We start from the raw sequence: 17211 nt of genomic DNA on the forward strand, positions 1-17211 counted from the left end.
CAAGCCTTTATCGAGCCTAAACAAGCTTAATAAACATGAATTATACATTTAAATTTTCATTAAATTAATTAAAAAATAAATTATATATTTTTAAAAAAATATTATTCTTATTAAAATTTGTAAATTTATTATAATAAATAAATTTAATAGATTTTTCTATATATTTCATAAATAATATGCAAAATCAATAAATCAAATATCAAAACTATTAGTTTTTCATTTAAAAGATTACTCATGAACATACCAACGAACATGTTCACGAGCTAACGAGCCGAGTACTGTAAAGCTTGAGTTTGGTTTGTTTATCTTAACGAGCCTCATTAAACGAGCTCAAACGAACTTTTATCGAATTGAGCTTCGAATAGTTCACAAACGGTTTGGTTCGTTTACATCCCTAACTGTTAGTATTTTTTTTTTATTAATGGGCATAAATCTACATACAAGAAATGAATGTTTTAAAGCATCAGTTTGAAATCAAGATTCCAACTTTACATGAATGTGTGGTATGCTGCACAATTTATTCTATTTCAAGGCCCATCTCTATTCAGATAAAATCCCAGTTCACATGGTAATGAACTATACATGTATCTTCGGCTTGTCAAACAAAATATACTAGGCTAAATTAGGAAGTGAACTAAGATCCCGTATTGTACTTATCTTCTTGAGTGTGCCCAGAATCTGCATTGCAACATGATATATAGCCATCAGAAGATATCAAGTGTTGGTGGTTATAAACTGTGATTTGGATTAAGACATGGTGTTCAGCGTTCATGGTTGAATTATCGAGGACACCATATGATGAAAAAGTAGGACAAATTCCCCCACCAATAAAAAAAAAAGAATTCAATACTTCAAAAATAAAACCAAATTTGGAGTTTCAATTCTAGAATAACTTCAAATTTAACTAAGAAGCCAAGGACAAGAAAGAAATCATTATTCGCTTGTAGATAATGATGTGGATTGTACCAAGCAAAAGTAGCAGGAAACAAAACACTTACCAGGTAAAATTTGGTACGAGCTACAAACAGCTGAAATCTCTGAATGACATTGAAGGCCAGACACAGCAGAAGGATCAACTTTGGTTTGCTAAATATCAGATAACTCTCATACTTCAGGGAGTTTGTTCGTACAGGATCAGCTGAAAAATTATAAGAGATTTTTTTTTTGGTGCACAAGTTTAGTGAATGTTCTCTGGTTCAATCTGATTACCTATAAAACATTAGCTTTTCTATTTACACATAATTCAGCAAGAGATCCGCTGAAGAGCGTTTTAGCCTACAGCTCTGGCCTAGATGCACGTCTCCAAAAATGTATCTGCAGTCATTTTAATTCGAAAATCAGCAACCCAAACACAAGAAAAACTTTTGGCGCCTTTTTGTTTTTGGGAGAAACTGAAAGATGCTTTGGAAAGGAAGAAAACCAAACCTGTATTCACAATGCTCAGGCCATGCACACCGAGCTTTGCCATAATCCCAATAGCAGTCCTCATTCCTCAAAGGTCCACGCTTAGCTGTGCGAGGAAAAATGTAGAGGAACAAAGTGAAATTCAACTAATCATAAAATGAAGACGATGATAAAATTATTAAACCTTTTGTGACAAACTGATTTCTTCTATCTGGGTGACTATCATGCCATGTTTCGAGCCACAGCTCACGCATTAAAACTGATGATCGGACAATATTTCTGTGATTTGCTGCACAAGAGATACAGCCATATTGGTATCAACATACCGCAAATGATTAGGATGGAAATATATAGATTTAATTTGAAGTAACTAAGAAACAAAGCCATACGATCGATGCCTTAGGATAGACTCGGGCTTCTCTGTTTACTCAGCCAAAAGAATAATAGATTGAGCGTTACTTTAGAGTCTCTATAATGGCTTACACTAGAACAAGAATGTGTACAAAAAATTCTATACATAATTAAACCTACTATAAATAGTACATAAGTTGAAGAAAACAATCAGTTTGACACAAAATTGTAAATCAGAGAACTGGATACCTTTATCAAGCTCCCAAACCGCAGTTCTCTTTCCAGGAAGACTTTCAGAGTCTTCATAATAAGTGATGTATTTTACCCTGGGTAACCTTGTCATATTGGGGATGATATCCATATCAGGCTGATGTTCTACATTTAATTCTACTTGCACGTCCGACCCTTCGTGCTCTGACTGCAATTTCAGAATGAATTAAATTAATTATCGGATAGAAACCACATCTGTTAAAACTTCGGGCAAATTATCTTTATCACCCACGTGAAATATAAAAAAAAACATAAAACCCTATATGTTAATTAAAGGTCTTTTACAACCTTGTGTTTTTAAAAATCAAGGACATATGCCCCATTTGCAGGGGTTTTTAAGCTTGATTTTTTAAAGCATGACGTTTTAAAAGATCATTAACATAAAGGCTTATGTGTTTTTTTGGATTTTCATGGGGATGCTAAATGTTGTTTGCCCCAAAAACTTTATATGGACGATACATCAACAAGCAGGCTTAACCAGCCGGCAAAAAGAAAAACACGATCAAGTAGAAGTTAGGAAAAGATATATATCCAAGACCTAACAGCTAATATTTGTACGTGGAAATAATATAACAAGAAATTGGTGAAACTATAAACAGTAACTTCATTTTTTAATTTAAATTCTCTTTTCACAGGATTGGAAATAAAACAGGTTAAAAAATTACCAACCAATTCCCACCAGTTTTTCTATTTGCAGAGATTCAACCTTGATATCAAACAAAAAATTCTAATGAAGAACTTGAGATAGCAAGACACACATGGATCTTAAAATTTTTTCACAATCCAATAACCAGTCTTAAATAGGTAACTCGATGTCTGAACAATAGATATTCTTAAAGTAAGACTTAATAAGATTTACCTAACCATAACCGTGCAGAAGGGAGAATAGTTTGTCCAAATTATGAAAATGAGATTAAATCCATAAATTACAATGAAAATGGAATCATTTCTTGCTTTGCTAGAAAAATAAAAATGATGAACTCGTCATGATGTGAATCACTTCTGGGATCCAGTTTAAAAAATGAATTCTAGAATCCAAGGGCTCATAACAACAAAAAGGATACTAAAATCAATTTAAAGACAAAGAAATATTAGATAATAAGAAACAAGAATTTCATCAGATATTGAGAAAATTATAAAGGAAAAGTTTAACACCTGAGGTGCCCTTGTTATATTCACTTTTTGTCCCAGCCAGCTCTTGCACCATGAGAGAGAATGGTATGGTACCTGTAAACCAGATTTTCTTAAGTCAATGAAACAGAAGCACAAAAAATAACCACCTAAAGCCCACGAGGCTAAAGTACACAGCACAAATACACAATGTATGCATACTGTTTCATCCCCACTTGCAGCACCAGGGTTTCCTTCAACCAAATTCCCCGACCTAAATAGATGATAAAATATTAAATTAATAACAAAAGTTTTTGTAACAACTCAGAGTCAATATACCATTTGTTTCATTTATTGACCTTTACAAAATGCTTATTTCATACATATTACTACACACAAGAATGTGCTTCAGATTCTCGATGTTACACACCTAGTATATAGAGATCCCTCTATCTCATATATTACATCAGTTATTATCCAATTATCAGGATAAGGCTTTCCACTTGGTGCAAAATAGTAACCTACCTGTTTGGCAAATGATAAGATAATAACAAAATTCAAAATTCAGCTCCAAAATAAAGCGCCTTATAAATAACAGATGACAAAAAATCAATTGCAAAACACGCAAGAAAAATCATCATGAAGTATTGCAAGTACCTCAGTTTTTGAATCTATTCCATAAATACAAAAGATGTTCTTCAGAGGAGGTCTATCCCAAGGAGTGAAAGGATTGAGAACTGGATCACCATGATATGACCTTATACACAAATGGCATCAGCTAAAATAATGCTTAGGAAAAAAGACCCCAGGTTCACATCATTGAATTAGTTACAATTTTATAAAATAGAATTATGAAAGGCAATTAAAATATAATCCTATTATTTTTGCAATTTTTTAGCAACAAAATTATTTCCTTGTTTGCTTAACATTAGGAAAACGAGGGTCGAGGACCATGTGGCCCAATCCTAAGCTTGAGAGAAACCAACTTATCTAATAAAACCAAAACCAGTTTAAACAGAGAACCAGCCCTAGCACAAAGATAGTTCTGTATAAACCAAACAACAATTTTCTGAGTGTAGATTTCCAGGACAAAGATAGTTATATTTATTTATGGGAAAACCAAACAATTATTAAAGAATTGTTCTAAAGTGGATGCGCAGAGGCATCACATTAACAGTTACAGAGAACTCACTCTTCCAGTTGAAACAAGATTCTTTGACTGTCAGGGTCATAATCTGTAATAGTTTTGAAAAAGGTTCCATCTGAAATTTCACGGGCAGAAAAGGATAACTGAGTTGGAAATCCACACTCCATGTCAGACATATTGGCTTGTGCAACACCTATAGATGAGGGATAAGCTTCATCTCCTGACAAGTAAATGTTTTATGCCAAATATTCATCACACAGTTCAGTGCATAACATAATGAAAAGATCATGATGTAAACGAAATGCATGTAGTACCTCGTGCTGAAGGAATTTCAATATTAATTATGTTGGTTGGCCATCCAGAGTAGTTTGAATTAAACTCATATTCATCACAACGGTATGCAAAGTGTCCTTTTTTGCTCCCAGAGGAAAAATGCTTCAAATATATGTTATCTGTTCTACAATTTTTAGAGAACGGCAACATCCATAGTGAAGAGCCAAACGAATTGAACATCAATCGAGCTGTCCCCTGATAGCTTGCCAAATTACATAGTAACTGAGTTAATGCAGGCACCAAAAGAAAAAGAGAAGAAATCACAAACTTCTGCATCTAACAATGGGGATTTCCTATAAAAACCTATGGAAGTACAATAGTCTAAATCGTGTAATTTTATTAGTGGTTCAGTGGAAAATAGATGCTAGGGTACAATATTCAATACTGTCAACATCTCATATGATAAGATACATAAAGATATTGCGTAGATATAAATTTGTGAGTGTGAATCTAAAAAACAAAAGGAGCTGGCTTAACTAAAAATTGTATACGTATATCATCACTTAACGCCAATTATGCAAAAAAAAAATTCTGATGGTTTGTGAAAAGATAGGATCCAACATACTACATCAAATATCAAAACAATGCAATCAGCAAAAAACTTTCACTGGATGCTGAGGAACACCTCGGAAACTGGGAGGCCAAATGTGACTCCTGATAATGTTGCTTTTATGGTCTCAATGGCGCCAAGAAGAGGGGCTCCTAAAGTCAAATGAAAATTAAAATTCTAAATAGGAATTCATAAAGTTCAAAGTAATGTTCATACATATGGCAAACAATGTTCGGATACATACCAACCGCAAAGTATGCATGGATATGTTTATCTAGCCAAGTAATATACTTTTTAGGAGCAACCTCTAACTTCAACCACTCCAAGAAGTATCTGAAGACATTGTTGCCCAATGAGTGTGCAAAAACTAATGAAGGACCACCATGAAGCTTAAGAGCAGTTTCAAAAGTCAGCCTGCAAAAAATAAAGAAAATAAAAAAAAAAATGGAAACTAATCCAAATGACAACCCAAACAAAACAAAAAAAAAATATTCTCAAGCAGGAACCAAAATAATGTAAATTTCAAAGTAAATAACAGTATTATGAGAACTTTTCAATTACACACGTGAGGTATTTAAAATTCAAGACTCTCCTACTCAGAGAAAAAGAGGATGATGCTGCAATAGCAGCAGCAGCTAAAAGTATCGCACAACCGGACAAAAACACAAGAGATGGTAAGGATGATCACTTTAGTTTATGAAAGTAAAGGTCCCTCTCTTCAAGCTTTGCTGGTGACAGTCTCCAGTCATAGGGAACCGCAATTATAGCATTAGCCTCAACACCAAATTCAATGCACCACTTAACCCATTCTTTCCACACTGAAGAAAGAGGACCTGCAGATGAATGTGCTGCGATCAACTAAAGGACACTCGCTGATCATGTCAATTACCACACACAAACTTCATAACATGGAACCAGTTGTAAGAAGATTCATTATTGAGCTTCAGACACCAGACTCATAATCATTTGTGATGATTCAAGAACATAAGTTCTTCAAACAAATTCATAGATAAAAGCAAAGTGAACTAACTCAGCATGCAAAGAACTACAATGTGAAAGATCTGTATAAAGTGAAAAATTTCAATTAAAAATGACAAATCAAGTGTCAGTTAATTGGTTACTGCTGTTGACATTATTTTTGTGATGTTGCTTCTTAGGATGCCACAAGATACACAAAATTCTACATACTACATTCTTCAAATGCATACCTGTGATGTATCCCGGATCAAGCTCAGTAATAGCAGAAAGACCACTATCAGGGCGGGACTTGCAATCAGGATGATCTGTTTGGTTGTAAGGATCTAACATCATACATTTAAGCCAGCAATTGACAGTAGACAGGAGCTGAAAAAAATTTATTTGAATTAAAAATCGACATAATAAACAAAGGACAAAATGCAAAACATGATAGCGTCTCCACAGACTGAGCAAAAATCCATTTGCTTAATACCTCATTGCATTATATATCTATATATAAAGACGACATTCTTAAGAGTTGAATCATTGAGTTTTCTTAGAAATACATTAATCTATATCACATTTCCCATGTATACAACATAATCGACTCGGAAGATTCAAATGGAAAGCAAAAAAAAACATACGATCAGCGAACGAAATGAGTTTAAATATTGCAGAAACGAAAACTCAAACTACCACAAAATTATGATGTAGTAACATACTTTGGTGGTATCGAGCCAGACTAAATCCAAGGGATTGAAATCGAGAGGAGAGTAAGGACAGTCTAAGATTGACCACGCCCTTAGTTGAGTTGACGCGAAGCCAGGGATAATGATCCCAGAAAGTTTCGCCACGTCTCTGGTGAAATCATCATCGTTTCCACCGCCACCATTTGCAGCAGGTATCAGGAAGACGAGAAACGCGGCCGCGAGAAATATGACGTGGCCTACTCTCATTCGTTGAAGGCACTGCGCGGAAGACGGGTGCGGAAAACCTACTCTTCCGTTGAAACTTGGAATCATAAATTCTTTCTTGTTCATCGGTTAAATTACTAAATTGCCCCTGATTGAAGTTGATGGTACAATATATTCGATGACTTCACTTCAGGTGATTGGATTCCAATTGGCGGCTCCAAAATCTAACGGACACGAAAAATGGGACCTTTGGATTATTTTCTTTTAACTCTTAATTCAGCATGCAACCCAAATGTCTCCTGAAATACAAAATATGAACAATAAAACAGTTTGAATATACAGTAAAATACTGTTCAAAAAATGATTAAAACTGCAAAAAAAAAAAAAAAAAAAAAAAAAAAAAAAAAAAAAANGTTAGATGACTAAAAAGGAAATTTGACAAAACAAAGAACAAAAATAAGACAAATAAATAACAGAATTTGAAATTTTTATAAATTCATAGTATTATAATCTCATGTCTTATGACTTTAGACTCGTACAAATAATGATTTAACATTTCTATTTTGAACCATTTGAATTTTATCCCCTTCAACCTCAATGTAGAGCAATCTTACTCGAGCTCCTAAGCTTGCTTTTGTCACATCCAACTCGACCAATTTAATCTTTTGCATTAGCTAATCGAGATAAGCTTTAGCTTTGTAAGAAAATGCAGAAAGAATAAAATGAAAAAACAAAGAAAAACTTACTTGGAAGAATTGCGTGCAAGTATTTAATTCTTTCAAGAGAAACGTATACAGTCAATCTTTCTTTACACAATGTACAATTTTACTCTCACGATGTAAAATCTTTCTTCTTTCTGAAAAAATTTCCAAAAAATTTAAAATCTCTTCACAGTTGGCTACCACCACCCTATCCACGTGGCACCTACACTCCACCCTGGATATTAAAGTAGTGGTAGATTTTGTTAATACAGTGACATATAAGATCTTTGAACGACAATCAGACGCTCAGGTGGTGGTTGACGGAGCGAGGACAGTTGGGTGGGGGAAAATGAAAGGTGTTTATGAGGGACTCGGGAGAGCAGGATCATCTAAATATTCAGATAAGGTAGACGTGTATATCGTTAATGACCAAGAGGCAAAAACTGAGGAAATAGTTCTCGAAACAACAATTGAAAGTGGGGCTTGCGTGACTGAAGGTAGGGCTATCTCTAAGAATATTAATGAGACTTCGGACTTTGGACATATTCACAATATCAAAGGCGTGGATCTGTTTGTTAGTGAAAACCAACAGCAGTATAATCTTAAAGGAATGGGGCAAGTTCAGCAACAAGTATTTTGGGTCAGAACCGATTTTAGGAGGTAAAATATCAAGATTCTCAAGAGAATTATTCATAAAAAGGTAAATGATTTCAGCAGGGTATCCTTTCAGAATATAAACAAGTCAAGAGGTTGGAGGTGCAGAACTGCTTAGCAGTGTGGTACGGAGAAGGGCATCAGAGCGAACTTTTGAGAATGTGTACTATAGAAGAAAGGACTGTACAACAGGTGGTAGAGACATCTCGTATGCGGATGACTTATCAAAGGAAGATCCACTGAGGATGGGGGATCAAACGTTGGGTGGCGGAGGTCTTGGCGAATGCGAGGATCAAATACACAATGACGTGATCGAAGATAGTCTTGGAGAGAGCTCAGAAACATCTGTGTTTGGCAGCCCAGCTGGTTCAGATATCTCAATGACTACTTGTTTGGTAATGGAGGACATACGAGGTCTTTTTGCATCTTCTCTGGGTTCTCAGAAATTGCGAAAGCCGTGTACCGAGGATTCTTTGGATCCCAAAGTGGGAGAGACTTTCTTTTTGTCAGAAGTCACTTCTAAAACAATCCTTCTTTCTTAACTCCTTATTTCCTTCGTCTTTTTCTGTTTTGATTCTATCAAAGGGGATATCAAGAGAGAGCGTGCATTCATTGACGGGTGAAAAGCCGGATAAGGTGGTGGTTTTCCAGGATGGGCTGTAGTGAGGATTGCTTGTCTAGACTGGGGGTTGAGAAACTGTCTCTAATGAATGAAGCAGAGAACACATCGAGAATTAACAAATCCAAGAGTTAAAAGAGGTTGATTTTTGTGATAAATTATGAGAAAGGATTGTCTCATATGGGCCCCACAGTAATTGAATGAAGATTTGCTCTTGGAATATTAGGGAGTAGGGTCGGGTATATGTAGGGGTTTAGTTCGAGCAGTTTTCCGGAAGGACTCCAGTTTTCCGGAAGGATTCCGGAAAACCTGATATAGTTGCTCTTCAAGGAATTAAGAGAGAGTCGGTGGATAGGAAATTTATTGCAATTTTTTGGAAGTTGAGGTTTCTTGAAGGGATTTACCACCTGTTATAGGTAGATCGAGGGTATCATAGTATTATATGACCCTAGATTGGTTTCGGTTACAGATAATATGATTGGAGAATTCTTAGTTTCAATACAAATTGAAATGGAAGATGGTAATAGATTGTGTTTTCAGCAGTTTACGGATCTTGCAAGCCAAGGGACAGACATAATTTGGGATGATTTGGCAGGACTAAGAGTAGGGGATAACTAGTATTTAGGAGGGGACTTGTGGTATGATATCGTTAAGTGAAAAAATGAACAGTAGAGCCTTAACTATGAGCATGATGTGTTTGGATTCGTTGATCGGGAATTTGGAGTTGTATGATCCACCTTTGTTGAATGTAAAGTTTACTTGGTCGAACTTGAGGGCGTCCCCTATTTGTTGCAGGTTGGACAAATTCTTATTTGTAGGGAGATGGGTGGAAACATTTCCATGTTACAGATAAACAATTTTACCCAGAATGACATCAAATCATTTTCCGGTGACCTTAGAATCTATATACTTCAAAGGCAAAGTGAGGTCATTCACCTTTTAGAATCGAGAATGTGTGGTTGAAACATCACGGTTTTAAATCGGCAGTCTGAACAATTCAGATGTTCAGGGTTGAGAATGGTAAAAATTTAAGAGGAAACTTAAAGTCTCAAAATTGAGCTGTTAAGTTGGAATAAAGTGGTGTTTGGGAACGTTAGAATGAGAGTGGCGGAGTTAGAAAATAAAATTCAACTGTTGGATGAGCAAGAACATAAAGGTCAAGTGTCAGATGAGTTAGCAATCGAGAGAAAGGAAACCAAATGTGCACTAGAAGAGTGTCGAAGAAATAAAATAGATAATTAAAAAATGAAAGTGAAGGGATGAAAACACACAATTTTTTCACTCCTTACAAAATTATCGTAGGAGCAGGTCTTCTATTGATAAATTGGAGCTGATGGATGGGTAGATAACATCACATGGTGAGCAGTTTGAGTTGACAATAGTTGAGTTTTTCAAAAAACTAAAGAACATCTCCGGGGATAAGAGGTTGGGGAATAGAAGAAATGGAATGGTGCTTTATCGGTGGTGAGGATGGAGTAGAGTTGAAGAGACCTTTCTCAAATGATGAGATTAAAAGAACAGTGCTTGAGAGTGATGGAGAAAAGGTTCCGGGCCCAGATTGTTTTACGTTCGCATTTTTTCAAGTGTGTTGGGATGTGGTGAAAGGAGATCTGATGAAGGTTTTTGATAAATTCTTTAGGAGAGAGATAAAATGGTTTTACGAATGAGACATACATTTTCCTAATACCGAAGAAACAAGATTCAGTTAAGGTAAAACATTTTAGGCCTATCAGCTTGACAACCAACTTTTATAAGATTATTTCTATGGTCTTAGCAAGTTGGTCGAAGAAAGTTTTACCCACCACAATAGCAGACTCAAAATGCTTTCATAGAAGGAAGACATATCCTTGATTGTTGTCTTATATCTAATGAGATGGTGGAAGAGTTGAGGGGAAAAAGAAGAATGGGTATGCGTTTAAAGTCGACTTTGAGAAGGCTTTTGATAATGTGGACTGAGTTTTTTGGATTATGTTCTATTGAAAAAAAGGTTTGGAGAGAGATGGCGAAAGTGGATTAGGGGTTGTGTTTCTACTGTCTCATTTTCAATTCTTATCAATGGTAAGTCTAGAGGTAAATTTAAGGGTGAGAAAGGACTCAGACAATGCGATCCACTCTCACATTTCCGGTTTAATTTGATTGCAAACGTGCTATGCATATTGATTAAAAAAGCCAAGGAAAAAAACCTCATTCGGGGTCTGTAAGTAGGCAAAAAGCAAGAAGAATCACATATTCAGTTTGTGAATGATACTCTGTTCTTTGTCAACAATGAGAGTCATTTGAGGTTTTTAGTAGATATCTTAAACTCATTTTGTCAAATGTCATGTTTGAAGATCAATATGGAAAAAGTGCACTGCTAGGCCTTAATTGTGTGGAAAGACAAGAGGTAGAGTTAGCTCGAAAGATTGGTTGTGGAAAGGAAAGTTGGACCATTACATACCTTAAGGTTCCTCTGGGCGGAAATCTGATGAAAATATCGTTTTGGGAATCTGTTTTACCTAAGATGCCTGAGAAGCTGGCAAGTTCGACGAAAGCTTTTTTGTCGGGAGGTGTTTAGGGGAAATTAACTTTCATTTCTGCGGTGTTAAAAGTGTTACCAACAATGTACTTCATATCTCTTTTTCTGGTCCCTAAAGGTATAGTGAAGATTATGGAAAGGACAATGAGAGATTTTTTATGATGGAGATTCACATTGCCATATGATTGTGTGAGATCCAGTTTGAAAACCGAAAAAAAGAGAGGGTTTGGATTTTTGTCATGGGTGAGGGAAAATTAACCTTGATTTATGCGGTTTTGAAATTGTTACCAATGTACTTCATGTCTTTTTTTCGGTCCCTAAGGGTATAACAGAGATTATGGAAAGGACTATGAGAGAATTTCTATGATGGAGATTTACACTGCCATATGCTTGTTTGAGATCAAGTTTGTAAACCAAAATAAAGAGAGGGTTTGGGTATTGGAAATATTTGTCTTCGGAATATGGCCATTATAGGGAAATGATGGTGGAGTTGCTCTGTTGAGGAGGAACCACTATGGAAGAGGGTCATCGTGAGTAAATACGGGTTATAGGATAATGGTTGAGATGCAGGTTTAGCAAGATACGGTACGTATAGAAGTTTCAATAGAAGAGTAGGTTCTTTGCACCTATGTTCCACGCATCACCTTCAACAAATGAAAGGAGGCCACGTCATATTTATCGTGGCCTCGTTTCTCGTCCTCTTGATATCGGATGCAAACGACATGGGTGGAAGCGACAATGATGATTTCACAGGAGACTTCGCGAAATTTTCCGGGATCACTATCCTAGGCTTCGCATCGACCCAACTAAGTGCTTGTTCAATCTTAGATTGTCCCTACTCTCTCGATTGAATCCCCAGGATTTAGTCTGCCTCTATAACACCAACTATGTTACTACTTCATAATTTTTGTGGTAGTTTGAGTTTTCGTTTCTACAATATCTAAACAAATTTCGTTCGCCGCTCGTATGCTTTTTTACTTTTCATTTGAATCTTCCATGTATACACGGGAAATGTGATATAGATTAATGTATTCCTAAGAAAATTCAATTATTCAACACTTAAGAATGTCGTCTTTATACATTTAGATATAATGTCATGAGGTATTTAGCAAATGGATTAGTGCTCGGTCTGTGGGGAGGCCCCGACATGTTTTGCATTTTGTCCTTTATTTATTATGTCATTTATTAGTTCAAATACATTTTTCCAAGCTCCTGTCTACCGTGAATTACTGACTTAAGTGTATGATGTTAGATCCTTACAACCAAACAGATCATCCGAACTTGTAAATCAGCAATTGCTACAAAAATAGCCCACCAAAAAACAACAAATCACACCAAGAGAGAATATAATAAATGCATAAATAAGTGAACCAAGAGAGAGCAACGAGATTTGAACAGATGGTAAAGAATAAGAACTCACGCAAACTTCCCCCTTAGCAGGCTCCAATGTAGCTGTTCTACCTGGAAACTCAGGAGTTCCCCTATGATCGGAGCTGCCTGCAAAACCCAAAACCCACAAAAGAAATATTCATATAATTTTTTGAAAAACAAAAAAAATTAGAGCATTCCTAACTTTTCAAATCACCAGAACAAAATGAAAAAATGAAACAATAATTTCAAGCAATTATATATAACTCTTTACGAAATGTAAAATACCTCTTGTCGGAAGAGCCACCCTTCTGGCTGAGGAGAAAACGGAAAAGGAGAGAATTGACGTCGTAAATCATTTTGCCCAGTAGCTTGCACGGCGTTGGCGGAACGCACCTTGTAAACTATATACGTTTATACAGGCTTGGCTCAAACACATATCAAATAAACTAACCCCAAAGCCCAATAATACTTTCTAAAAAGCCCAAATAAAGAGGGCTCTTTTTCTTTATTTTTTTTGGAAAAAAGTATTTCAAAATATTTGAATATGTTAAAAATAAAAATTTATGGTAAAAAGAAAAAATCTCAAACTCACAAAATATATTAAACTACACACTTTTATAAAATTTTCTGCACTCAATTGTGTTTTCCTTGAGAGACCTATTTATAAAATTTCTTTGGAAATAATCCAAAAATAAATACATCATTACATATATCATCACACACTAATTTTCAATATTTACAACTCATATTTTCAACATTCAATAATTTCAACATTTATTTTCAATACTCTCCCTTGTGATGATGATCATGATAGAATGATTGTCTTCATTACGTGTTTTTATACTGTCTCGTTAAAAACCTTATTAGGAAAAACTCATTGGGATAAAAACCATAATAAGAGAAAAAGAGTGCGGTCACGTAAACTCCCCCTCACGTTACCACGAACGATTCTTCACAAATTTCGTAGATTGCGCATCCCAATATTATATATATGTTTTCTGAATATTGTCGTAAGAAGTACCTTTGTGAAGATATCTTATGAGTTTTCACTTGACTGAATATGACGAATATCAATATATTTATTCATCTCAAGCTCTTGGGTGAATGCGAAGAACTTAGGGAGAATATGTTTAGTTCTTTGCTTTTTATGTATTCTTCTTTCATTTGAGTAACATATGCAGCATTATCTTCTTATAGTGTCACAAACTTCTTGTCGAATGATAATCCGCATGAGATTTGGATATGTTCGGTCATTTATTTTAGCCACACACTTTCACGATTTACTTCATGTAGTGCAATAATCTCGGTGTGATTTGATGAAGTTTTTACTAGTGTTTGTTTTTGTGAACGCCAAGAAATTGCAGTGCCTCCACAAGTACATACATATCCGGTTTGGAAACGTGCCCTATGTGGATCAGATAAATACCCAGCATCAGCATAACCAATTATGCTTTGATTGGTATATTTTGAATACAAAAGTCTCAAGTCTGTCGTTAATCATAAATAATAGAATATATGTTTAATTCTGTTCAAGTGTCTCTTTGTTGGATATGAGCTAAATATTGATAATAAATTTATAGCAAAAGATATATCAGGTCTTGTATAATTTGCAAGTTACATAAGGGCACCAATAGCACTTAGATATGATACTTCTGAACCAAGAATAACTTCATCATCTTCACATGGACGGAATGGATTTTTTTCTATGTTTAATGATCTAACAACCATTGGAGTAGTTAAAGGATTTGATTTATCCATATTTCAACGTTTAAGGATCTTTACTGTATATTTTGACTGGTGAACAAATAGTCCACATTCTTTTTGTTCAATTTGCAAACTCAAACAATACTTTGTTTTTCCAAGGTTTTTCCTTTCAAATTCTTCCTTCAAGTATGACACAACTTTTTGAATTTTCTTATTCGTTCCAATGATGTTTAAATCATCAAGATATACAGCAATAATTACGCATCCGGAAGTTGTTTTCTTAATGAAAACGCAATGGCATATTGAATTGTTAACATAATTCTTTTTCATTAAGTGTTCGCTTAACCGATTATACCACCTTGGGCTGGATTGATTTAACACATATAATGATCTTCGCAATTTCACAGAATAATATTATTTGGGTTTTGAACTTTGCGCTTCAGGCATCTTAAATCATTCATGGATTTTCATATATATATATATATATATTATTATTATAATGGCCCGAGAATTCGACTTTGAAAATTGACGGAAAATTTTAAAATTTTCTTTTTAAAGTAATTAAAATACCTCATTTATAAAATAAACTGATAAGTAAAGTTTGAAGTTCAAAATAACAGCGGAAGAAATCATTACTCGCCAAAATAACAAGTTAAAGTATCCAACAACTGATAAAATTGTTTGAACATAAAAATGGCAAGTGCTGTAAATGAGGTCCTCGGGTTCCACTACTGCCGACCCAAGCTAGCTCACTGGTCCCCGCCATCGGTCCCGACCTCATCAGTACCTACAACAATCAAGTCTAGTGAGTCTAAAGACTCAGCATGCATATATCGTAAATAACGAGTAAATAATATAATAAAGTTGCATGGGAATAAAAATATCATGTCATGAGGCATAATGTAAAAATAACTTCTTATGTGCAATTATAATGCGTGCATAACTGACTAAAAATTATAAGTGAAATGCTTGCTCAATCGAGCTCTGTCATAAATAACATGTCATAAATTTTCTATTGAGATTATGGTCTACGCAAGTGGCCCCTGCACTGAACTGAACTGACCGGTAACTGGCGACCGGGTGAAGTAATGTACGTCTGATCAGACTAATGCCACGGTATACTGGGTGGTGCAAACTGAACTGACGGGTAACTGGCGACCGGATGAAATAATAATCCAAGGATAGTGAAATGGCCACGTAATATAATTAAATGGCATAATTAAATATCATGTATTATTTTACCACATGGATTGGATCGTTCCCAAGCTCGCTGCGTCCTAAATTTAACATGAAGATTATGCAAATGATTTTCTTGACCAAACTTTGTAATTGAATCCAAAACGAAACAATTACGCCCAACGACTTCGCATTTAATCATGACTCCGTGCCAAACCGAACCAACACCGAAACCAACGTTTAGTCATGATTAAAATACTCCTAAAAATGATGAAATAATGCTCCTAAATTTACAGTACTCGATATTTAGTGAATGGAGGCCAAAAACGTGAAACGCTCTTTCGAGAGTCACTTTGGCACATTGCACCGTAAATTCTCGTACGACCTCTAAAATGATCCGAATCACAAACGGCCAAAAACATGACCTTTATAACTCAATGAGGTACTGTACAGTCCAAGGCCATAGGTTAAAAGCCAACCAAGAACTCGAACGAGCCTCTGAACCGAAGCGTAAAGTTGCTGTCCAGAAAATACAGCTGTAGCGCTTGCACTTGCATGCGTCGTTTGCGAGGCTATTGGCCATTGGGGCTTGAACCACCGACCAGAGCGTCTTACCAACATCCTAAGGTATGGCTTGAACCATGGCTAAGGGCCCTAGGCCAGCCACAATCCAAGCAACACCCGAACCATCACCACGCTTCCAACCGAGAACAAAACTGCACGCGTGGGACGTCTTGTTTGTTTTGCTGTCAAATGAAGGATCCAATGGTTATGAGGTTAACCATGGTCAATTCTAGACATGCTAAGGTGTTATATGAGTCATGGCTAAGGGCTAGAAGCCAACCACAACCCACTCGACACCTTAAAAACCGAAACTCAACACACACAACCACGACCAGAATTTTAAAAGCCGATGGGGGCTGTTCTTGTTTATTTTTAAAACCGATGGGAACGTGAACCAAGCCATGAAAGGGCATCTTGGCCACGTCCTAGACATGTCAAGGAAGGGTTCCAACCATGGTTACAGGCCCAAAAGCCAACCAAGATTCGAACCTCCTTGAACAATCCCCAACCAGAATTTTCGAGACTCGTGAATTGCAATGAGGAGAGTTGCTGTCAAAACTCTTTCTCCAGCGTAGAGGGGCTGGAACCAACGGACTTACATGACCCTAACATGTCCTAGTACATGTATAGATGTAGCCTCGAGCCCCTGGAATGGAGCCAAACCCTGAACCATCAAAACAAATACAAACGTGAAGCATGAAGGGAAACAGAAAAATCTGTGTAGAATTTTTTTGTTCTTGTTGCTGCATAATTTCGGTTTTTTCTATACAAATCATGCATATGTGATGTTTAAGAATAATAATATGACTTGATTGAAGAGCAAGGGAAAATATACACATGCCTTGGTTTTCGTTTTGAAGAAAATAAAAGA

At 35.8% G+C, this 17211-nt stretch overlaps 1 protein-coding gene across 2 annotated transcripts; it reads right to left on the reverse strand.

The window, feature by feature from the left end:
- Positions 1–1231: 1231 nt before the first annotated feature.
- LOC140986209 (phospholipid--sterol O-acyltransferase) lies at positions 1232–13318 on the reverse strand. Of its 2 annotated transcripts, none has more exons than XM_073454279.1 (17): positions 13182–13318; positions 12946–13022; positions 6845–7335; positions 6374–6509; positions 5854–5998; positions 5410–5579; positions 5241–5317; positions 4597–4810; positions 4328–4475; positions 3793–3892; positions 3566–3660; positions 3358–3409; positions 3181–3252; positions 2005–2173; positions 1589–1693; positions 1426–1510; positions 1232–1314 (listed from the first exon to the last, which is right to left on the reverse strand). In XM_073454279.1, exons 3-17 carry the CDS (start codon positions 7160–7162, stop codon positions 1233–1235), a joined length of 1968 nt encoding a protein of 655 aa, XP_073310380.1. In that variant the 5' UTR covers positions 7163–7335; positions 12946–13022; positions 13182–13318; the 3' UTR covers position 1232. The 2 variants fall into 2 exon arrangements, with proteins under 2 accessions (XP_073310380.1, XP_073310379.1); XM_073454278.1 differs by having other exon boundaries at positions 4328–4502.
- Between the last annotated feature and the right edge of the window lie 3893 nt (positions 13319–17211).

Source organism: Primulina huaijiensis, chromosome 10, assembly GCF_012295235.1.
Source record: "Primulina huaijiensis isolate GDHJ02 chromosome 10, ASM1229523v2, whole genome shotgun sequence".
Taxonomy (NCBI): Eukaryota; Viridiplantae; Streptophyta; class Magnoliopsida; order Lamiales; family Gesneriaceae; genus Primulina; species Primulina huaijiensis.

Excerpts from the sequence above, each read along its gene's own strand:
- LOC140986209 (XM_073454278.1), bottom strand. The coding sequence starts at position 7,162 with ATGAACAAGAAAGAATTTATGATTCCAAGTTTCAACGGAAGAGTAGGT. Across the intron at positions 6,510-6,844 it reads TCTGGCTCGATACCACCAAA|CTCCTGTCTACTGTCAATTG; the intron begins GTATGTTACTAC and ends AATTTTTTTCAG. Across the intron at positions 3,893-4,327 it reads ATCTTGTTTCAACTGGAAGA|GTCATATCATGGTGATCCAG; the intron begins GTGAGTTCTCTG and ends TTTGTGTATAAG.